The sequence below is a fragment of the Venturia canescens genome, chromosome 4 (genome assembly GCF_019457755.1).
Source record: "Venturia canescens isolate UGA chromosome 4, ASM1945775v1, whole genome shotgun sequence".
NCBI classification, from domain to species: domain Eukaryota; kingdom Metazoa; phylum Arthropoda; class Insecta; order Hymenoptera; family Ichneumonidae; genus Venturia; species Venturia canescens.
The window spans coordinates 8,947,909-8,973,020 of record NC_057424.1 but is presented as its reverse complement, the minus strand read 5'-3'; the positions used below and the strand labels follow the sequence as shown (position 1 = coordinate 8,973,020).

At 41.3% G+C, this 25,112-nt stretch overlaps 1 protein-coding gene across 2 annotated transcripts in view; it reads left to right on the top strand.

The window, feature by feature from the left end:
* The window catches only part of Cow (Proteoglycan Cow), a 128,712-nt gene that overhangs the window by 85,469 nt on the left and 18,131 nt on the right, over nt 1-25,112 (top strand). For both annotated transcript variants that reach the window (XM_043417759.1, XM_043417758.1), the window contains exons 3-4: nt 8,298-8,400; nt 9,565-9,693. In XM_043417759.1, the coding sequence (XP_043273694.1) occupies nt 8,298-8,400; nt 9,565-9,693 (232 nt within the window). The remainder of the gene's footprint in view (nt 1-8,297; nt 8,401-9,564; nt 9,694-25,112) is intronic.

The following is a 25,112-nucleotide window of genomic DNA, read 5'->3' as shown; positions in this document are numbered from 1 at the left end:
ATCCACGGGTGTGTATACGTTTTCATCTGCGTGTATATGCCTCCATGTACGCTCTTCTATTCAGAGAATTTCATCTGTGATCAAAGATCAGATACAGGAGAGTCTCGCTTCGGGGAATATACGACTTCATAGTCGAGCGATGATCTGATTCCACACGAGTCAACGAACCCGATATCGGGTCGGATCACCTAATGCCCCTTTTTTCCTGCTGTCCTCGTGGCTGTTAAGAACGTGGGGTCGCGCGTACGAGCAGTTGAGCTTTGAAAGAAGAGAGCTTTAGCTATACTTTGTTCTTAGGATGCGAACGATTTGATCTGCAGAGTTCAGGAATCCGTTATTCGATGGTTAGACGCCCAATATTCGACAATTTTACTTCGAAATTGCAGTCGAGAGTTTCGCATTTAAGGCTTTCCGGATGATCTGGCTCGGGAATTGGAAGTATTCTCGTTCTGTGACGGGCGCGGATAAGGTTATTGGACAAAATATATTGCTGTGAAACGCCTTGAAAAGTGATATCGCGAGCCGGAGTGTTCTTATTTCGTGTCACGTCTCGCCTCAGATTACTTGCTTCTTCGTACATTCGAACCCAGTCCACTCTGTCTTGCAAACTGCCAATCTTCAGGGCGACAAGGTCGTCTCACTGTTCCAGTGATTTGCTCCACCAAACTGTACAAGCTCATGAAAGCCATTGAAAATCCACATGAAAAACAGAGGGCCGAGACAACGATGCTGGACACGAAGTGAGATGAATCTCGCAATCAAGAGGATCGCATGGAATATATTTTGAAAATATCTGCCTGACTTCATTTATCGATGTAATATGGCTATGAAAAGCAGAGCATAGATGTGCTTCACGTTCGCGGGGTTTGCGTTCGGAACTGACGAAATAGTAGCCTTAAATTCACACACGAGTCCCGGTAAACTGCTCGACCATGAATGCACACGCCGCATGAATCGGAGTACAGAAATGCGTGGATATTTTGTCAATAGATATATAGGAAGAGGTTTCCACATGGATATCAGTTGGAGCTGGCGAGTCGTGCCATATTTTAGCATCCGGAACGCCTGGATTGAACGTCCTATATCATTCAGCCGAAATTTCCCAATCCTATATCTGGAGGCACGAGTTTATGTATTTGTACATGTGTACGCGTGGGTGTCGGTGTGCATAAATGTACGGGGTGAACTATAATAGCTCTGGCATTCAGGAAAAGGCTCGAGCGACAATATATCATAGTATGGATTTGCCATGAACGTGTGTTTGCAATCACTAAATCTGGATTCAACATCAGCCGCATTAGCAGTAGAATGCTTCGGATGAGTGCGAACCAGGTGGTTCGACGAGTCGTTCGAGCTTTTCACTTCATTCGAGCCATCCTGGCCGTGATTAAAAAAAAGAAAAAACAAAAAAAAAGGCACACTCGTCGAGGTTCATCGACTGGAAATTTATATGCATTCTCTTCTGATCCTCTCACGTTCGTATTTCATACGACCGGGCTCTTTCGGTTCGACTGGAAAATGAAAATTTATCGATCATCGCATGAGCCTGAAAATGCAATCCCGCCAAATGACCGCGCCCAATGAAACTTCTCTCACTATCTTTTGTGCAATGAATTTACTTTTCACGTCGGATATACAATGACGAGACGGTATAAGTGTGCTTCTGAGTGCGGTTGTTTCTGAAGGTAAATAATCTAGCTCACTGAATTTAAGGTAGTTCATACACGAAACTATTTTCTGTAGTAAATCTTGTTTACACGCAGTTTAAATGAGCAGTCGACTGACACGCGTATCAAATTTTAAAGGGTTCGACTTATCGGTTATTGAGATAAACGTCTTTAAGTACGAAGAAAAACACACAGGGGCTCAAAACTATGTGTAAAAAATCATTTATCTCTCCGTATAACGAACGAACGCTTCTTACGAAGATTATGAACAAGTACACATAAATAATTGAATGAAAGTTTGGGACAAAAATCGAAAAGATTGTTTTACTAGTAATAAAGATATATTAGAACGAAATTGGTAATTAGCACTCGTACAGCCTCACATCAAAAGACTCGATAGAGTCTCGAGACAAGTACATTGACAGCCCTGTCGTCTGCTGGCCTGAGGCTCTCGCCGAGACTATACTTTCTCTGAATAAAACGATTCGCGGTGGTGGTGGTAAAACTGGCATGTCATTTTCTAGAATTTCGGAGCTCAAGAGACGTTTTGTAAAGCGAAAATAGCTTTGGAGACTAATTTTTGCTTATTTCGGCATTTTGTTTCGTCTTGGCGTGGCCCATATATGTCATATAGCTTGCTATCTTTTTATTAATGCTTTTTTCTTGATCCATTTCCCTTTGTGTTTTCCCTTTGGGCTCTCTAATGCGATTTTTTACATAAAAACTATAGTATTTTCGCCAGGGACGAATGAAATTTCGCGTTTTGTCAGCGATTGGTCCCCGAGTGGCTTGTAATTTCATTAGCCAAAAGATAAGTTGAAAAAATATATTTACAATTTTGAATTAATAACTCTCCTTAATTTAGAGTGATAATACCTTCAATTAGGAAATGAAAATCGACCCAATTTGAACACCCATAAAATGCGATCCTACGGGCATGATCTACCTTAACTGATTAACCGAATGCTCACTTTTCATATCTTCCATATGTCATACGAACTTTCGCGTACTGTCGTATTTCCATATTTTCCCATAACAAATCCACGCTCTGCTTTGTCTAGCATCTTCTAAAACCATTGTGAATTGATAGCGAGAGGATCAGTCAAGATTTCATTTATGCTGTATTTCCAGTTCAAAATTGTACATATTAGAAATCTGCAAAGACACACAATAATTCACAAGCAAAGTAATGGAACATGTACGACCAGACAAATCCAGATGGGAACCGCCCGATTACCATGGTAACGGACACTTTTTATTCACGCTATTGGCTACACTTCCACTCTCGTACTTTTCTGCAAAGTAGCTGGTACGTACGAACCCTCCAGGCAGTCGTGCATTTCCTATGCTCGAGCGACTTTCAAGATGTCTTTTATTCACTAGTCCTCTTTGTGTATTGCTCCGTGTATACTATTGCTCTACGAATTTTCTAGAAACTCGTCAGACTCGACACATCGTTCGTTGCCACGAACAAATGCTCACCTTTTCTACAAACAAAGTGCTCTATTTTCGAGTAACACTGTCTCCATCGAACGAACAAATTTGTAGAGAAATTTTTATTGCTGTAGATTCTCTACTGCGCGCTAGTCAAACGAATGCCGAACTTTCACAATTGTTTTAGGCCACATCGAGGCCTCTTGCGCTTCCTTGGTAACATAAAATAATTAAAAAAATAACAGATTTGCTAAATGATTAATTTATAAATGCAGATTTCCCCTGATATGGCACATTTTCGTTGGAATTCTTCGAGGAACAAACCATAATTATTAACGGATTGTAACCTACCTTTTTTCATTTTGTTCCTTGAATTATTCTCCATACATTTGTCACGTGCAGAGTTCTTCCAAGTTTAATCGTTTTACTGCTGCAGCTAATCAGCTAATCGTTTATTTTATGAGAAAACTCTTCCATGAATACATTGCCATTATTCCCCAACAAATGAAAATTTGATTAAAATCTATGCGATGGATTTGTAAATGATTACTTCAGAGTAGAAGTTAAAAATGGTGTAATAAAACCGGTAAAAAATGCAGATTATTCTTTTTATGACTAGTGAAAATAATACGTTGGCTTGGAAATTTGCATCTTCCGATTGTCGGTTTCATAAATTTATCGTTATGAATATTTTTTTAATTGAGAAGGCATGTCAACCCAAAAATCCACATCACTGTGTCCGCAATTAGTACATTGAACTGGATATGAAAATATTAGGAAAATTCAGCACTCATTGGCCTAGCACACAGTACAGTATAAACTTCTTTGTTGATGATGTATTCTCATATATAGGAAAAATATTATCGTGAGAAATTTCATCAAATAAAAATTTTGGGCGCGATTTAACGAAAATTCCGTTGAACATTGTTCTTCCAAATCACAATTTAATAAAAATCGTGAAATTTTGTTGCAGTGATGTTAATATTCAATAAATGTAAAGTTAAAGCAGCTTATTAGATGGAAAACTTCAAATATCGAGCTTATGAAGTACCGTAATTGATTAGCAGCTTAAGCGAGAAGCCAATTTTCGAATATCTCGTAAAGCGTTCCTTTTGAACTTGATGCGACAGACAAATATATATCGATATACGTGCGGAGAAGCTCATAAGCAGTTTTCCTTTTGCATGCTTCATGGGATTCCCCTCAGTATTACCATGGTAACCGCCTCTCTCGGTGAGCTTTGCTCTCTTCTTCTCCTCTTTCTCTCATCCGGAAATCCCTCACAGACCCTTACAACTCGTCTCGTCCTCGTAACAGCCGTGCTGAATCGGCGATTATATGATTTTCGAGTGTCGAATTTCCACCTTCTGTACCTGTATGTACCTCGTATATATAATTTTATTCACGTTTTCGAGGTTTATCCATAATCTCGCTGCATTCATTTTCGTTTCTGAATGTGTCCCCAGTACTTAACAGCTTTCGTATTTCACCTCGTTTCTTAAAAAACGTTTCCTTAAAAATACGAAATTGCAGAAGCGATTTTGAAAAATCGATCTACCATTAAGGGGTCTAACCTAATTAGACGGGCAGAAAAAAGACTATTTTTACGAATTTTTTTGACCGGTATCAATTATAAATATGGATATAAAACGTGTAAGTACAAAAAAATACACTCTCGAAATACACAAAAAAAATTTTTACATTCATTTTATTCAGTATTTCTACAGAAAAATGGAGGAGAAGACAGATTCAAAAAAAATATGGGTGTGCCCTGTTGATTGAATCTCTGGAATGGATGATGGGAGAAAAAAAATAAAAATGATTTTAGATTCAATGGGCAAATGGCTATATCGCAGTTCATACGATTTTTTATTTTTCCAAAAATGACAAAATCCCGGCCATTTTTCCAGAAACTACGAGAAAGCACAGTTTTCTCATCGTTTTTTGCAAAAAAAAAAGTTCCCCTCAAAATTCCAAACTTCGCATGATATGCGTTATAGCTACAGTCATAAAGAACATGTGCTAAAATTTTGGTAACGATCGGTTGAATAGTTTCGGAGATTTTATCACCGCGAGTCCTCGAAAAACGTAATTTTGAGTTCAGACAGCGAAGATTTTTTGAAAATTCTAATTAGGATAGACCCCTTAATATCGAAAGATGGAGACTGAATGAATTGTCCCAATCCCGAATTCCACGAGGCAGAAAACGCGTACGTCAGCCTCGTTGAAGGCTTTGAAATAAAAAAATAAAAAATCACTAAAACAATTAGGATGACTGGAAAGCGCGAGATTCGTGCTCATTCTCCATGCGTGAAATTCTGATCCGTGAAAAGATCGAAGAATTCTGCAAATATTCGTATCACGGTATAACCGAAGATCCTGCTCCTCGTCGCTAATAATGTCTTCCGATTTGGCAGCGATGCGTTTTATGCCCCGAACAATGAGTCGCGTCGTGAGCGGTGGATAAAAGTGTGGACAAAAAAGTTACAAAAGGGGGATGCTGCAGAGCGAACAAGGAGTGGCTTCCAAGTTGTTTAATCGCGAAATAACGCGGTGAGATGGAACGTTGCAAAGTCGTTATTGTTACCCAGGAATGTGTGGAATCCGCGAGAGAATGATGGACTCGAATGTTGTACTGCGGAGTCGCTAAGTAGAGGGCGGCACATGGAGTTAAAATCCGAAACAAGTTGCAGAATGGAAGGAGGCGGGGGATGAAACTATTGAGTGGCGAAGGTGGAAAGCGGATACCTGCCAACTTTTTATAACGGAGAGCTTGGCCTAATGCCTGTTGTAGGGCCGAAAGAATGTCGCAATTTCGTACCTCGCATGAACGCGTATAGAATTTTCTATAAGAAGCTTACATTTCGGATGATGTGCTACCAGGAAATATGGCTTTGTACACTACTCACGAGAAAGCGCAGTTGTTCCGAGCAAATTAGAGATCCTTCCGTGTACGTATTTGCTCCGGTCTGTGTTTGACTCCGTCTGCTTTCTCAGCTAGACTAAATATGTGGCAAAATCGTGCATACAGACATAGGCCCCCGCACAGTTTTAACCTCAGTCCACAAAAGCTCCGTGGATATGCCCTGCTCCCGATCTTCATCGCACAATTATTAATGTCCGTCTGGAGTTTCAAACCGAAGCCCTCCTCCTCACACGCCTCGAGACACTTTCACGATTAGATTCTCCTTTATTCCTCCCTCCTTTGTCCCTGCCCTCGCGATCGTCTTAGTCGCTCATTCTCCGGTATGCCACTCACATCAGTCATTCCGCTTTCTCGTACGTTTTAGTTGAGCTTAATACTTGATGCGAGCAGTGGAATTGACGATCGAGATCGCGCTCGATTGCAATCAAGGAAATTGGAGTCTCTGGGCTTTCTGCGATTGGGGAATCGTTGATAATACGCGCATGAGGATATTGTCAAGATTTTGGATTATTATAGCGAATGTCTGTGGGTGACTGAGGAACCTCAGACTTCTGAGAGTTTTGGTTTGTGCGCTTCGTCGTTGTTCCTTCATTCGCTTAATTCAACCGTTCGTTTTCTCGTCAGATATATTTACAAGGAGATTCTAAGCCACTGAAATACTCCATGGAATTTCTTCCACCATTTTGAATTTCGTGCATCCGGAATGCCTTGTTCCCTCATCTTTTCACACCGATTTTTATTGTTGTGTTTACTCAACGGCGATGCACTTGATTCCCTTGACAACGCACGAGAGTTTAACACAATCTCGACTTGAGTGCACGTTAACTATGCACTTAACGCGAGAATAGAGTCGCCCCGAGACGCGGGGCTGGTCTTCTGGTGTGAGGTGGAATTTCTCCTCGGATTCGACGATGCTGGTTGAAGCCAAGTTCACCGCTAAACTGCATTCAGTAGTCTATCTCGGTATTCCGTCCGACCGCTTTCAACGCGCGGCGTATTCCAATGTGCCTTTGCTTTCTCTTCGTCTCTCTATCTCCTCCGCTTATTTCATCTCGGTGTATCCGTTCTAATGGACAATCCCGTGTATGAAGAAGAGCCCCAAACATCTCCAGATCGAAACAGCCCTTGGAGAAGCTTTGCCGAGCCCTGGCCTCGCGTGTTATCCCAAGTTTTCGTCCGCAGGACTTCCCAGCCCTCCATCCGAGGGCTCTCTCGCACCAGGCACCAATCTCCTTTGAATAAGTTGCGCTCTCGCCCTCTCGTAAACCATCCGCATCAAGATTCATACCTATATGAAACGTATAAAAGCCTCATTTCGCCGAAACGATCGCCCATTGTGCAAAAAGTCACGCCATCATCCTACACGCTAAAAGGCTGCAAGGTTCCACCCTAGAATTTCGGGAATTGGGGCCGTTCGATCACTCGGCCAAGGGATTATTCAGCAAAAAATAGTATGAGAGTTTCGTACCTCGTACGCTCTGAAAAGAAACCACGCGTTCTGGAGATAAATTCTAGAGCATGCGAAGGGAAACTATTGGATTATCGTAATTGCAAAATTGACTTTATCCATCAACCTTATCGTGTTTCACCAGAGTTAAATAAATCATTCGAGCTCGATAAACAGGTACCGAACAGTTAATTGTAGTTATGTCGAGTCGCTACTTTCCCTCGATTGAATTACATCATTGTTCTTTTTATTTTTATATCAAATTTGTACGATTTTGTAAACAGTGTGATTTTCACTCCAGTTTCTTGATCTCTAGAATTCGGACTGTTCTTCGCCGTTTTCGGTCTCGATTGTAATCACGCGCGGATGCGGTACGTTCGGAAAACTGGTCTCCATTGGACTCGTATGCCCGTTATTGACTTTCTTCCTTCTTGCGTGTCGACTCGTTCGAAACTAAAATTTAGCCAGATGTTAATTTTGCTGAAATTTCTCGAGCTTTCGCCCGAGTTCGGTGTTGAATTGGTAGCTATAGATACACACTGGTGTTACGTATGAACGGATAGAAGTGAAGATTCTTTCGCCGGGGCGAGCGAGATGGTAAGATTAGTTGTTACAAATTCAGAAAGAATCTGCAATTTAATTACTTTGCGAAAGCAGCAGCGTCCTGCTCCCATGCAGGCTACGAAGAACTGGCGAACCTTCCGCTGAGACAGAGAGTAAGAATGAGAAGGAGAGAGAGAAAATGAGGTGGACGAGTCTTGCAAGCTGACGTTTCTGGAATACATTATTATATTCACCAGCTGGCGTCTTTTCTATGTTACAGGCGAGCTTTGTCGTCCGCTGAACTGCAAGAAGAAGGAACTCTGCTTGCTCGAGGACACGTTCACTGCAGTGTGCGTTTCGAAGAAGGAACTTCACAAGGCCGGGTGAGTTTTCTCCTTCCCTTATTACAATATCAATGAGATATTAATCTACTTTTGCACTCATCTTCCGAACACGGATCACACTGCGCCCGGGCGTACAAAGTGCGTTTGTATCGTACGATAAATGTTTACGAGATCGACGCGAGGAATGAGGGCTGAAGTTTGCAACGTACGAGTCCAGCGAAATGGTCTGAAAAATTCGAATAGTTCTAGTCATTCAACAATTTCGTTTCCTGCCGAATTTTCAATTCGTAGTTTTTCAACCTGCATCGCAATGACTCGCGTGAAATAAGAAATTGGTGAATTACGAATGTCGTTTTCGCCCGTTTCGTTGGACTCGAACGTTGCAAACTTCAGCGTCGTACGCGGAGAACCGTCGCGAGAATACGAATCGCGACTGGCGGAGAAAATAATTCTCACAGACAATACAATTGCCATCGGTTCGTTTTCGTTGCAATTTTTTTCCCCGCTGGCAGCCTTTGGAAATGTGAAAAATTTACGATTATATTGACCACAATTTCTGCGGGTGTACTGACCGTGAACTGGTATTCGAACGTCATTTTTCGCGAGTGGAACGTAACTTTTTTACAATAGCGTTCGTTGCTAACGAGACAGAATCGATAAGCGTGGGAAAATGGGGGACAGGAGTTGTAACATGTCACGTTGATCCGTTACAACCGATCCGGGGGGGCGTTACCGACCTGCGGAGCCGTGTGTTTAATCGAACGTATTAATCGAGCATTCGTGTATATTCAATCGAACGATCGAAAATGTTCCGATTCAGCCGTTTGTCGAACACAAAATCCACCGTTATTTATGTTCGAGAGGAAACGAAAAAAATATTCAACCTTCCTCGGTGTTTTGTCGCATTTGCAACGCTGTTGCATCCAACATTCGCGTGAACCGCTTCGCAGGAAATTAATTCGTACGGGGTGTAGACACCAAGTGGCCTTTCATCAGATTTCTCATGTCAACAATTCCCTGCTCCATCGTTGATCAGCGTCCGACATGAGTTCATCCCCCGGAACACTCGAAATGTGAATAACATTCGATCGCTCGTTTTTCCATTCATATTTAATGAAATCTGCCAATCGTTTCCGCCGTTTTTGCAATTGTCTCCGACCGACGAATTGATAATGGAACGAGCCTTCGTGTCGCTTGTTCCAGTGACATCGTCATACCGAAGTCACGGGCCGTACAGCAGAGACGAATGCGCGCCGAGACCGCGGTCGACGGCGAGGACGACGATGCATTTTTCGATTCCGAAGACGACGACGAGGACCAAGACGAATCCAAGTGAGTATCACACTTCACTCTTATACTTTGGCTTACTCTTCTCATTTCATCCACTCAAACGATTTGAGACTTTTTACTCCCAACGTCGCGCTCTCCCTGAATCGCCTTCAAATCGAACAGAGAAAAGTTCTCAGTACCAAAGAATAACTTTGATTTTCCAACGTTCGTCCTGGCACGTGGAACGTTCGAAACTGACAAACTGACGAGCACATATTTCCCTGACGATATAATTTTTCGTGATAGTACGAGAAAATAAATTTATCCCAAGGTGAGCGCAGCAGCACCGGCGCAACGACGCAGCACACCACGAGCAACGAGAGTTTTGTTCCGAAACGAAGTATCCGGTACTGCAGACGATATAATACGTGTATAATATGGAAAGAGGCAATATACGAGGAGATGAGGCTCATATCTGTCCTCAAGCCCCCTCGGGCTATTCGCTTTCCGTGACATATATCTCAACGACTATACATACGACATTCTCGAGTGTTTCACGACCTCTCTGTGCCTTGGACTCATATATTTTTCTTATGCCCTCTGCTCGTTCGTCAAAAAGAAAAAGAAGGAAAAGAGTAAAAATAAAAAGCGAATACGAAAACGGAAAAATTTGCTACTCCAGTTTTACATTTGTCACACTGACGTACACCTTCGAAGGCAGGAAAGCTCGGGTTGCGAACGAGCCAACACACCGAGAGACGGGCATCGCCGCCCGGCGGAGTTGAAAAGATCGCGAAAAACTGCGAGGATGAAAAAATCATAATAATGCAAGAAAAAGAAAAAAATAAAAGAATATTCAGAGATAGAGGAAAACGTTTATGCTGCCGGGAGGGCTCAATGCTCTGTGCTCCGGTGGTGACCTAAAATTTCTGCAACCTGCCCTCAGGGCTAACGTGTGTTAGCGAGGCGCTCCGTTTTTTCCCCTGTTTCAAACACGCAAAAAAAGCTCACCCCCTATCTCCAGCCCACTCAGCCAAGCCACAATGGAACAGCGGCGTGAATTTTGCAACAACAACGAACGAGCGTACGAATGTTTCGTGTGAAAAAAAAAGCATTGAGGTGAAAATTAATGTGAATAAAAGTTGAAGGAAAAACGTTTGTTTATGGAAGCAAACACGGGAAAACTATATTTTTGCGTCTGAAATTTAATATTCCAGCGAGCTTTAAGCGAAATACGTTATTTTTTATTATTAAATTAAATAACACGATAACTGAGTTTATCGAATGAAATAATTTAGGATGTTTCCACACGCAGCACCGACCTTGCATTTCAATTTATTTTTGCCCTATTTATACATTTTATTCCGGCGCTCATGAAGCTCCAGTAAAATCAATTAGTTCGTTAAAATTATTGTTTCACACTAAAAATTTCATGTAACGATGTTTTTCGTGAAATATATATTCGGCGGCCCAAATCGTTGTAATTTTCCATCATCGTTATTCAGCTTCGCGGATCGGAGAGGTTCCACCAACTTCCGTTATTTACAAGCGCGCTCTGCCGCGTTGCAGGGGGTGGGAGGCGCGCTGCACGCGTGCGAGAAACGCAGCCTCGTTAATTTAGCGTAAAATAAAGTAAAAAATAAAAAATATGGTGAAAAAATTAATAACAAGTTCACTCTTCGTCTGAGCGTTAATGACGCTCCCCTCGTCACTGCCGGCTCCCTCGAAGCCTCCCTTTTACCTCGACCCTTGACGCAGCTTTCTCGTCTCGACCAAAAGTTAAGGACTTTCGTCACATACGCACACTTTATTCACCCCGCACGCAGCCTCCACGCCGACGTCTGTGTTCGTCCACTTTGGGACTGAAATTGAAAGAAAAAACAACTTAAATCCACCCCTTTTTCTATCATCGCTCCCCCCCCCCTCGTTATAAACGTTCAACCCTAAAAGCGTAATTAAAACACTCATTATCGATATTTTCAACATTATTTTATGACTCGGACACTCGTGAGTAAATCTCTCCACAGAGAATATAAGCTCAAACGAGGCTTGAAAACCGCGAAAGCTCAATCTCCCCCTGTCCGACATTATCCCTATATACTCTCGCGGCGTTTGTTACCGCTCCCCGAGTAGTACAAGTACGTGGTGAGTCGTACTCTCCGCGCTCAGTACATAAACGTATTAACATGTATATACGTATATATATCGCCGCGTACATATACGTATAATTCGTGCGTGTTTCACGTCACAATGGAAAATACCTCCGCACTGCTCTCAGCTGTCTTAACGAGCTTCGGGTATTTAAATGCTCCACCCAAAACCGCAAACTCGTTCGTTCATTGTTCATAACATTACTGGAGAGGAAGAGAGAGAGAGAGAGAGAGAGGGAGCCGCCGCTCACGTAAAATTCAGCCGCCGAAGCCAAGAGCCGTGAGATCGAATAATTGCACTAATTACCACAAATCCGAGCTTCATAAAATACTCGTTAATATTTCATCGGGACATATTTCAATGATCTGTTAATTGAGGAAATACTCTGTAGCTGTGCGCATAAAAATCGCGGACGCACGAAGTTACATTTATGCGTGTTCATCGTTACCGTAAGGAGCGGGCCGAACCAGGTATTTTGCTGCGTACATTTAACGATACGATTGCGCTCACTTCGTCCGATCATTACCGAGGAATCATCGTTATGCGGTTTCAGACAATCCGTCAATGGGACGAAACATCCGTTTCGTTGGTGAAATTTACACAGAGTTTAAATGGCAAATTTTAAGGGGTTCGTCTTATTGGGTGTTGAGATAAACGCGTTTGAATATGGAGAAAAATACACGGAGTTATAGGGACTATGCGTTAAAAATTGTTTATCTTTCCTTATAACGGACGAACGCTTCTTACGAAGATTATGAAAAAAGTACACAACAACAATTGAGTTTATAACGAAGATCTGGGAAAAAATTCGAGAAGATTGTCTTACTAGTAATAAAGCTATGTTACCCTAAAGATTGAACGAAATTGGTAATGAGCACTCGTACAGTCTGACATTTTATTTTTTCTTGGCTTGGCCCATTCCTGTCACAGCCTTCCGTCTTTTTACATAAAAACTATAGTATTTTCGCCAGGGACGAATGAAATGATGGGTTCAGTCAGCGATGGATCCCCCGATTAATAAATAGCTGTAATTTCATTAGCCAAAAAACAAATTGAAAGAATGTATTTACAATTTCGAATTAATAACTCTGTCCTTAATTTATAGTGATTATATCTTTAATTAGGAAGTTAAAATCGGTCCAATTTAGACACCCATAAATACGATCCTTCGAGCATGATCTACCTTCATCGCTCATCCTAACTCCCACTGAAAAACGTGCATTTTACGAAACTCCGGAAGTTACCTATCTCGATTCCCATTAAGTTGTGTATCATTTGTCGGTCAAACGCGTCAGGTCCGTCAGTACATAAATTTCTATACACGAGATGCTCATGGATTATTCAGCAAGCTTTTCTACACTCCCCTTCGTGTATCGCGAGTATATTCCAAAATTCGATCGAACGAATTGATGTACGTCGAGTACTAACTGGGAAATGCCATGTGCGAATACATGAATATAGAAGTGCGTCATCGTAACACGAGCGTAAACAGACACGTAGAATATTCGTTCGTGTATTTTCTCTCTCCATGTGGCAACTTCCATGTCCCATCATAAATCCATCATTTCGTTATGTAATTAGAGTCCAGCCGGATTGGCAGTTGCCCGAGTCGTGGATCGTCATCGCGACCCACCGAATAGAGTATCGCGCATCATAGTTACGAACATTTCGGGTATTGATAAAGAAATCTAGAATATATCTCGAAAGCCAGCCCTTCGGCGAAGTACCACTTCCCGAATATCTCATTTTTCGGGTGCTCGAGTTGAAAGAATTCGCGAATTCAATGGATTTTCTCCCCTCCAATGATACAGTGTACAAAATAAACTCAGTGGCGCTCCAAAGCACGTTTTTGCGTTAACTTCCGGTTAGGAAAGACCCCCGGAGCTGTATCCGAGTTGGAGAATCGTCGAATGCATCGACCACATCCGTGTTAATCGAAAAGTTTAACAAACCTGATGAAAAGGTTAATTCCCCACTGCAACAGACGAAATGCACAATTTGCTTCAAAGAGCTGCGCATCCACATTTGCCCCTGCATTTCGGGAGGGATTCGTCGAAACGTTTTCACCTGTAAATCCTCGAACGACGATGAACCTCTTCCACACAAAGATTAACTTCATTTTTTGTTCTACTTTCACAGAGAAACGGCTCGTAGTTTCGACGTTGCGTGGACATTTGTATTATTTCCACTCGCATATAAAGTTTAGCCTTGAAAATACAGCCGCAAGGCCGAAGGTGGCACGTACTGGAAATGCACGGTTGCCTATCGCAGTGAATACAGCCAGCGTATGTGTACATGCGCAGACGAATAGGTTCGAATTCGATGCGTGCGTTACACCCTTCGGCCGGCTGATCCAGTCGACGCGGACGTCCCGATAAACGCATTTCCGCAGCGAGCTCCCGTCGAAGTATAACTATGTTTACGTTTATAAACGCATACACATCTGGGCGCGTGTATAAATAAATACATACGTGGAAAAGCCCCGCCGCTGACGACGACGTCGGCTCATCGATCCCCGTTAGTCTGACAGTATTCCAGCGTAGTGCACGCAAAGGGCGAGCCTCACCATGTCACAGGGTTGACGTTTCGGTACATTGTACATATAACGGGGGATGTATATAACTCATATACTCGCGGTTTCGCCAACGGGCATGATAAAAAGATACATAAACTCAGCGTACTCGTGTATTTTCGGAGAGATTAATTACCTGTCAGATGGAACGGGAAAAGTTGATTGAAATTAATGAATTCTTTTGCGATGAGGATTCGCTGGGGCTTTTTTAACGTCCTTGATCATCGGTCTCAACTTTTTCTCGAGCATTTTTTCATTCGCTGTTTATACGACTCTCGATACTCTCTCTGCTTCTCTCCTTTTGCCTCTCGGGCTCATTTAATCGTTTATTCTTTCGCTACTCGTCGTGCGTCTGCTCGCTCGCGGCTCGCGCTCCATCCGAAGAAAATGGCCCGTCGCGAAATTGAATTCTTCTCTGCTTCAATTGCAGTTCCGCGATACGGAGGGAGGGGAGGGAAAGAGCCGTTGGGGAAATTAAATTCCACGATAATAAGGGGTTAGCTCGCGTCTGAAAGAGCCATACCGCAACGAGGTTTCCATATAGCTAAGTAAAATCGATCCCGATCTCCCGTTACACTGCGCGCATTTAGATTACTGAAAAGCGAACGAGATGAATTTTCATCCTCGCAACTCCGCGCGTGTACACCAAAGTTCATATTTTTCAACCCTCGCTCAACGAGGGAGCGATGTTCCTCGACGAATCCTCGCCCGCGCGTCGATGTATCAGTGAAAAATGGACGCGCGCCGCGTTAACCCTCAACTTTTGAGGGTGGAATCCATTAGCGTGATACTACGAAATATAATCGAAAAATCGTCGAATGAGACGAATGAGACTTAGCAACATTTTTCTCCGAAATGTGCGGCTTGATTTTTCAACTTTTTTTCAATGCCACTTCGCAACCTCGAAATATCTTTTGATATATTAGTTTTTCATGATTGATCGTTCATTCGTCCCACTAAATTCGGTATGAGAGTTTTTTACGCACTGCTTCGCATGTGGATATCAAATGAAAAGCTGGATCAATTTTGACGCACCCGTGACGGCATGAATCCGACTGTATTTCATTACACGACTCGAGCTTCAAAAGCCGCCGTCAAAAGCCATTGTCGCGATTGAAAAATTGAATGAAAGATTTTTCGAAAGAATCTTTGGCAAACATTCGTGGAACGAAGTTTTGGAAGATACGCGCGTCAATTTAATGATCAAGGGAGAATCCTGCTTTAGAAAGTAAAAAAATCGCGATTGTTTTAGGAAATGTTTCTAAATATCAGCTGTGCACAATGCGGAGATCGTAATTATTATCAGAAACGAAAATTCCAAACTTTTTTTCATTTCCATATACATTTTCCTTCCATATGAACTTATAGAAACCCGAAAAAATTGCGAAATTCTACATTTACAGCACGTTGAATTCTTCTTTTTTCGAAGTTTTTGTTTTTTTTTCAAACTCGCTAAAAATATAGAATTTCGCAATTTTTTCGAGTTCTTATAGCTTCATATGGAAGGAAAATATGTGAAAATGGAAAAAGAATTTGGAATTTTTGTTGCAGACAAGAATCGCAGCTTCCACGGTGTACACAGCTGAGAAATTTCGACAATCAGATTTAACGCATAAACCATGTACAAATTAGTATTTCTCACATTAAAAAAATGTTTTTGTTCGCCCGAAATATCCTTGAAACTGCGCACCGAAAAGTTCGCTATATGCTGAGTCATTTTCGTCTACCCTAAAAAAATTTCCGCGAAAACAATTGATTTTATTGACTTTTTAAAGCAGGACCCCCTTAATTTGAGTTTTTCTACGGCTTTTAATATATTCTCGATTCTTAAATTTCACTGGCAAGAACACGTTAAATATATACGGCCGTGATTGAGAACTCACTCTCGCATGTTTGTGACAATTTTCTGAAGAAACGACGAGATTTGATTTGGAGAGATTGCAGACTCAAGCTCGCACACGCGCTCGCCCAACGATAAACACTCGTCGCGTACAAGCCACGTTTCCGCTCCGTATACACACAAGTGTATTAAATGAAAAGTATACTTATACGAGAGGTACCAGCAGGCGAGATGGGAATCAAGGGACTCGACAAATCTTCCAATTCGTTTTAATTGCAAGACCGGCCCGAATCCGTCTCTGTTTGCTTATAATTAACGTTGAGAAAATCCACCCTTTCGCTGAGAGAAAGCACTCTGCGAATTAAAACTTATCTCAACCAGTCGCGTTATTTTCCCAACCGCATTCGAGTGCGAGAAATCGACTAACGCTCATCGCTCAAACGCCGAGTCCTCCGGACTCTAACATCGCGAGCACACCTTTAAAAATAACGTCCTTTATTCGAGAGCTTATGCCATCACGGCGGGGAGAATACCTAAAATGACCCACGTCGCCTTGACAGCGTTATTACGACGAACGAAAATGAATGAACTTTGTACACGTCGTTTGTTTTTCCCCCGAACGTCGCTCATCATTTTTGCCTCGTCTTTACACACGGATTTATCTCTGAGTCAATGTTTTCATCAACGGGAAAAGTCATCGCGAAAGGAAATCCTTGAATCATAATATTCCTCACCTTCGGTCCAAGTTTCTACTGGCTTGTGCAGTTTTTTTTATTTCCAAATGACAGACCCATGTCCACGAATAATGATCATCATTTTCTTTTAATTTTCTTTTCCTCGTCAAGTACGTTTAAGACATTAAGTTTAATTCCAATGTGCAAGAGTTAACTCGAGTTACACTGGGAGCTTTTAAAAGGACTGAAAGAAGTCGAGGACATAACCCGGTGCTCTCGTCAAAAGCCTGTAAGATGTGACGATAACGAGCAGAAAAGGCGATATTTCCGTGTTTGAGGTTTCGCCATATTTTTTCTTAGATACTCATATTCCCATTCATGGCTTTGAGAGTGAATGTTTTTTATGCGCCCGCATCGTAAAGTTTTTTTTTTATTATTTTTTATCCCAACCCAGTATGCTCGATTATAATTGCAAATGCTTCTCTTCACAATCGTATAAAATCATTTGTATATAGGTACAAACCCATTGAAATATTTCATCAAGTTTAAATAATAACGGAGCTTTGATGGAGTTGAAGAAAAAAGTAATGAGAAAAATGAGAGAGAGAGCTCGGGGGAAAAATGGGTCACAATTTCATCCCCAGCGCGGCAGTAATGCCAGATCCGTCGAGTGTTCCCCATCGATGGGTAGTGTTAGTCTTGTGGTTTGTACGAGCTTACTCGACAATAAAAGTACCAACCGTGGACGCCCACGTTTCTTTTTATTCCTCCCGATTCCTCCTTATTTTGTTATTTTTTCCTAACTTTTATTTTTTTCTCTCTTTTTCCTGCAAAGGCGGGTGACAGGATGCACGGACTCGCGGCTCGAAATGCCCTTCTTTTATGTCCTGCCTTATATAGCCCCCTGCTCGAGGCTCTTCTCCGTTATCGCATTAGAGAAACGAGAGAGCGGAGCCTTCCAACGTGAAACAGATATTGACCTGGCTCTATGTCCTTTATGGAGTGCCCAGAGCTTGCTTCGACGTAGGAAAACTCCGGGTATGCGCTTCGTGCATAAAATAAACGTAACAGTTATTGGTCCCGAGGATTTGTGACAAATGGTCAAACGAACGAATAAAAAGGCAGCAACTGGTACAATGAAATTTTTTTTTATTCAGCGAGCTGCATGCCCATTCCCGGATGATATTCTGTGTTCCTTATTTCTTTACACAATCTTTGCCAATCACCGGACGCCGAACCTCATCTTCCGCATCGAGGCTTCGAATGCGCACAAATTACCTGTGGCTTTCACGTGGAACGAGGCTCGTGTGCTGCACATCAGGAAATCTCATTTCGCCTCCCGTACAGCGAAGACTATACGCTCGGCCCTAAACTACAAGCGCGCAATTTCGCCGTGCTGTGATAAAAATAAAAGCCACAAAATCATTAAAGGTACACGATAATGCGAGAAAAAAAAAACGGAGCCGAGTAACACCACACCCGTCGTCGAGGGTTCGCCTGGCGTATACGAAGTTATCGAAAAAGCAAACGACTCGAGTCTCAGCATTTTAATTATACAATACAACGTAACGCTTTATCGTCATGTAATTTTTATGGTAAATATACCAGAATATTTATACCGTCTACCATTGTTCTACAAATTGCCCAAAGGGACTACCAAGCACATCGGTCGCTAACAAAGTCGGTTTATGAAAAATGGAATGAAAAAGTAAAAAAAAAAAAAACGAAAAAAGAAAAAAAAACAAACATTAACATGCATACACTTCCCTCGAGCGGTATTATCGCAACGTTTTATGCTGACCGCGCGCTAGACTTGCTCACTTAGCATTTACGATGAAAAACGTTAACGACGAAAATAGGTTCCATGGCTTATTGAAGAATCCGGTTAATCTCGCTGGGAATGAAAATATTTGTTTTTTCATCCTGCTTTCGAGTTCTCGATGTTTCCCTCCCAACCTTTCGGTTCTTTCTGTGCAAGGTAAATGGTTCATACGTTATTTTTATAATGCCAATAAAAAGTAATGAATTTTTATTTGCATTAGAAATTCACCGTCGTACTATCGAAAGCCAGTAGTGGGAGAAAATCATCGATGAAAGTTATTCGAAAGCACGAAAACAGGGGGTGAAAGCAAAGTTGAGTAGCTCCACGAAGCCGGAAAGGAAATTCAATATCCGAGAGTGCAGGCTTCCGGACCCTCCGCGAGCTCGAAAGAATGACAGACTCCGAACCGGGAGTTGTTGTTTATGGTGAAAACCATGAACCCTGCGTCTATAGCTGCTTTCAATATTACGCACACATGCATATTTACACATGCCTAAATCTATATTGGTCCGTGTGCCAAATCATCTGCTCACAAACTTCTGTGTGAGATTAAAGTTTCTCGATTGCTGAGATCCGATATAGAAAACAACTCGGGCAAGAGCGCACACGAGAGTGAGATCTTAATAAGGAAACTCCGAAAATCGGGAGAGCAAAGTTCCAAAAGCGTAGTATACCGGGTCTGTTACACATGCAGACGGGAACGAATGTACTTGTGAAATCGACTAAGAAAAGCATCACTGAACTCGAGATTCAACGAACAATCAATATTCAAATTTCGTCATTTTTATTCACGTGATTCAACAAATTTCTATTAACACGTTATAAGTTTAGTGAAAAAAAAGTTGATATTCGTGTTTGCTAATCGTTGCAGTAGGACAAACTGTAAACTCATTGCAATTGGAATGAAATTTTTGTTGATTCGAAAAAAAAAATGAATTCAAGGGGGTCCTGCTTTAAAAAGTCAAAAAAATCGATTGTTTTCGGGAATGTTTTTGGATAGACGGAAATAACACACTGTAACGAACTTTTCGATATACTTTCGAGATTTCCGTCTCAGAATTTACGCTTTTCATTGCTCGTTGAATCGTTCGTCTGTTTTATTGTATTTATAAAAAAATTGGGCACTCATTCTACATGAGAATTTTCCAGTTGACATTAATTCCGTGCTCGCTCGAGTCGTTTATTATCAGAAAAGTTTTTTCGGTCTCTCGTATAAATGACAAAAGTCTCGTATTTTTCGTGGTTCTCTCACAGTCCACGAAAGAATCTCGCACGCTCGTTGAAATTTCCCAATCGGATGAAACTTCGGGCGGCTCTATCCGGCACGGCGTGCTCGGAGACGCTTCTCGCGATTCTCCGCCCGCACTTGGGAGAAATATTGTGCTTCATCGTTTGCTCAGGCGAGAGCTTTAGAATTTTTTCCTCTTCTTTTTTTCACTCTCATGCCCCTGGCACTCTTTACCCCCTTCTTCACTCACAGTTTGTTACTGTGAAATGCGATTGAAATACAAACTTTTGCCTCGCGGGGCGAGTCCACGGTAGGGATTACATTTCGCATTCATGGAATTCCTACCCGATGGGCGGGCTTGCCCTTCTCGACGCGAGCGAGAGAGAAGCCCCGATCGACCGCCCGTGAATCAAATGTTGTATAGAGCCTGGGTTGGGCCGGAGAGGCGTATCCGTAGGAAAGTGGCAAAAATTTGGGAAACAAAATGTTGTTGTTACGGAGGTAATCAGGGCGGACGTTTCAGGCTTTAGCCATTCCTGTGTAATTGCTAACCTGTAAAATCATCGCGTGCTTTTTCTTTCATTAGCGTCAGCGCATGGAATGAAAAAAAGAAAACAAATTTTAGTTGAAAATTCATAAAAATTACGCTTGCTTTCAATTAAAAGTCCAATTAAATGGACAAAATTTATTGAAATTAAGGTATTCCTTAAATAATTAATAATTAAATGAAAACTCTGAGAATATCTGTTAATATCTGTTTTGTACCAGGACAGTTTGTATCAGGAATTTATAATTATTCAGTATATGAATTATTAAATAGAAATGTGACGATGATAATGGAATCTCAGAAAGCTCCTGTATAAATTTTACGATTTTTGAACTTTTTATTCTTCATCAAATGTTCGATAACCTGACCTGAAATTTTGCCGATCTATTCGCATGCTCTTTTACTTCAAATTAAAATCAATTATTTGTAGAAAATTCAAATTCGTTAAAAGAATACCTTAATCGAACAGTCAAATTTGCATTTGCACTACCCTTGTTTTATTCCTCTGCTCTGGCATTGCCTCACCATAATTCGTATGAAAGTAGTAACAATAATTCCTTGTTAACACAATCCGACTGTGAATGTTCAAACAACAAACATCTTTTAATTTGCAGTATTTCCACTTCGAGTATGTATTTTATTTTGACCCCATGCTCCAATGTTGACGAATTATATTTCACAATTTGTATTTGTTTTCATTACGGAACAACGCACTGCGCGCGAACAATACGAACGTGGGACTGGCCTTTCTCACTAATTACACTAATCCTTAATGAACTTGTATAATTAACAAAATCCTTTATGACTTCGGGCCGGCAAGCTTTAATGAATTCATTGAATTTTCGAGCGGTTAATAATTCACGTTAATCGCGACGAAAATGTTTGACTCAGCACTGCATGCTCGCAATCGAAGTAAACGCAAACCACATTTTTCAGTCTCTTTCTCTCCACGTTCATCTCTCAAGTTCTGATAAAACGAAGTGAGCACATAATACGATAATGGCATTCGTTGTTTCGTGCATTATTCGCATAATGGAGCTGCGAACTTCCGAATCCCCCCCCCGGTACCGTGGATTAGCAAATATTTCTGAAAGCTCACTCAAGAATTCAACGCACTCGACGTCGATGCACTGAATATCAAGTGATTTGCATACACGGTGAAGTGGTTACGGGCAAATGTGTAATCAGCTCGGATTGGTGAGGGAATAGTTGAGCTAATTTAATACCTTAATCAGAATGAGCGGTAAAGAAGAGGCTGGTTCGTACATACGAATGTTTCACGCGAGAGCAGCAGATGCGGAGGGAAAGGTTCGAAGGCATACGTGGAGGGAGCAGGAGAGAAAAGAGCGAGGAATTCATGCGCTATTTAACCGGAACTGTTGGTTCATTCGTTTAGGAACGCGCGAAGATTAGCTCAAGTAATTCGGGCCCGCCGAGCTCGAACGTGTTCTCAAATGAGACGGAAAGTAGAACGAGGCTTGAGAACACATGGGCGCTTCTTGGCTGGTGCTTTTCTTGTGGGTGCTTACTTTATACATCCTGCCCACTGTATATTCCCCTGGAATTCCGAGAGATGAGAAAATCACCCTGAAGAACGAGCGCGATAACGGGAAGAGGACGAGTGTATGGAAAAAAAGGAGGGAGGAGGGAGCCTGCGAGGGAAGAAATCCTTAATGGACCCGTTGCCGAAAGTGCGTCGTCTCTTTCGCTCCGGCAGACCTCGTTTCTCCACCTCCGTTTGTATACGCTCGGTTCTCGGGAACGAGAATTTCATACGGCACTGACCACCGGTAGACGAAAATTTCTCGCAGCCCTTCCGAGTATCGTACTTGCGAAAATTCGGGGGAAAATCGTGTACGACATTCGCGAAAAGCCATTTGTATGTATTTATACGAATGGGAAAAGACCCCCCCGGAACTTTTGATATAATGAATTTACACTGAAATTTATTGATCGAGGATTTTATGGTTTTTATGGTACTGTTCCGCGTTACGGCGTCGTTGGCATTCAACGAAACGCTTCCCCTCAACAACCCGCTTTTATTTCCCAAACCTGTTAGCTTTCTACCCAAGATTTTGTCTGTGGATTCCGCGTAGGAAAGAATGCGCGCGATCATTGCTCGCATACTCTAAACTTGCAGCAACATTGGTCCCTTCAATGGTCCCACTATTTTAAATCGATGCAATTCCCGAGCTTTCCGCGGCAGTGCAAACTCCGACGCGACGAGATTTCTCAATCCAAAAGCGATACTTCGATGTGACAAAGCGGTTAGAAAACGTTTTCACATATTTTTTCTAAGTGTTTCGACTTAAGGGCTCGTATACACTTGTGCATGATGGGCGGAAAAATCGAAATTTTTTAAATTACACGGAGAGACTTTTATACGAATATTTCGGATGAATTTGCTAGGAAAATTCGCTATTTTTTGTAGCAGCGCTCTGTTCTATATCGCCATTCTACTACATTTCACCAAAGTGCATAGTAATTTTGACGCCGAAAGCAGTTCTATCAAATTTTACTCAGGCAAAATTTAGGTCTGCGACATTCTTACATTGCTTGAAATTTTACTATGTGCCACTGGTTAATTTTCATGTTTATACTCGCAACGCCTCATATAATTGGTGGGCGCATGAATTTCGCTATATTATTGAGCTAAATTCAGTGTGGTAAAAGGGAAAATACGAAACTATGCAATTTTTCGTATAGCACAGAGAAACGACTGCTACGTTATCTCCTAAATTTTCATCAAATCATTTCATTATTTACTATGTTTTTAGCGTAGTACAGCGCGTTATTTACTATGAAGTGTGGTAATGGTTCCCCAAACTCTTGCATTATTTGGCACACTCTGTAGCGATTATTTTTATAATATCGATGTGGTCCGACGTTACTATAAAAACATAATAATTGTTACTATAAAAGTCTCTCCATATAGAATATATTCTTCGAGTCTGAAAAATATTCTCACCAAACTTTATAAAGGTCTGAGCATTAGATTTGTGGCTATGGATATTTCAACCGATTATCTCAGAATCGCGTCGTTTTTGAAAAATACTTTTCAGGTGGACACGATTACTAAAAAACTATTAATCCGATCCATACCAAATTTATACAACTTATTTATTATAATAATAGCTTGGGCCTGGACGAAAGATTTCGTATTTTGTTGGAAAAAAAAATGGTAACAAAAAACCGAAAATTTAGCAGCTCAAAAAATGAATTTTTTGTTAAAACTCTCGCCATTTTTTTTTAAATCAAAATTTTTAAAAATCCTTCGTCCAAGCCCAAGCTACTATTATAACAAACAAGTGGTATAAATTCGGTATGGATCGGATTAATAGTTTTTCGCTGCAAGTGTGTATAAGGCCTCCTCCCTTTACACAAAGATCAATGCTCATTGTGTATTTGTTCCACTATAATCGTCAACCCTGATTTGTGTCTGTATTACGAATTTTCCTCATTATTCTCAGATTACGATCGGTTTAGTCGAACCTCTACGGTCTCTACTTGAACGTCCTTCCGGCCGAGTAATTTTATCACATACACGTAACCCATTTGTATCGTACGAAGTCTCTTCTCGCACGTATAAGATAATGCAGAAGAATACTGTTCGACATAACGTGCGTGCTATAAAATATTCACTGTTGAAAATATATACGAAGATGTATATTTAATAGCTCTCGTTATTCCCATTTCAGCTCTTCATCTCTCGATCTCGATAGCTGGAAAAATATCTCTTAGTTTTTGTGGGAGAGCGCGCACGCGCTTATAGCGTTTTTTATACCGAGAGTCTCTGCTCTTCACGATTCTTCCGTCCGCCCACTTACAGTACAAATATTTTATCGAGATTCATGCAACAAGTCTTATTTCTTTCTACCTATACGTGAATTTTTATTTGCTTCATTTTATCTATTTTTATCGCATCTTACCGCGTGCATTACGTCGGATCATGTTGGAGTGGATTTCGTTAAAGTTATTTTCACTCGTCGTCCGTTAAGTTAATGCGAAGTCGTGAATCTATTTGATTGACTATTTTTCACGATTTCTCGAGATTTTTTCGACCCTTATTCACGCTGAATTACGTTGGAATTGGAGACGCAATGTTGAAAACATGATAAATTATTAATTCAGACGCAGCTCAATTATTCAAAAGAACGTAAGCATGAAAATATCCATTTTTACTTCCTTTCCCCCCGCCAAGGAGCTACTTCCGGTTTTGTCGAACGGGAACAAATTTTGCCTCCCAATTTCAAGACTTATGTTAATCCGACCATAAATATTCAAGCAGTGAAATATTGAATTTAATTCCAGCGGTTTCTTCCTCCGTTCCTCATTTTCTGCACTTTCCTGTATGCAAGTTTTTACTTTTCGCATCGGTGGCCCCCAAAATATAGCATTCCTCTTTTATTCTCTCTTTTCGAGAGATCCTTTCTCTAACACGGTAAAAAATGTGTATTTATTTAAACGATGATTCGCGTCAATAAACCATTCTATATTCAACTAACTTTTTTAATCGAGCTAATCGAATCGATCGTGCTTGCGGTGCAGCATCCAAAATAACAGCCGAAGTCGTTGGAAAGGTCTCAATTTATAAAAGAATGTTGTGCTTTGAAATTCAGTCCCGTCGTAAAAGAGCCCTTCGTGGATT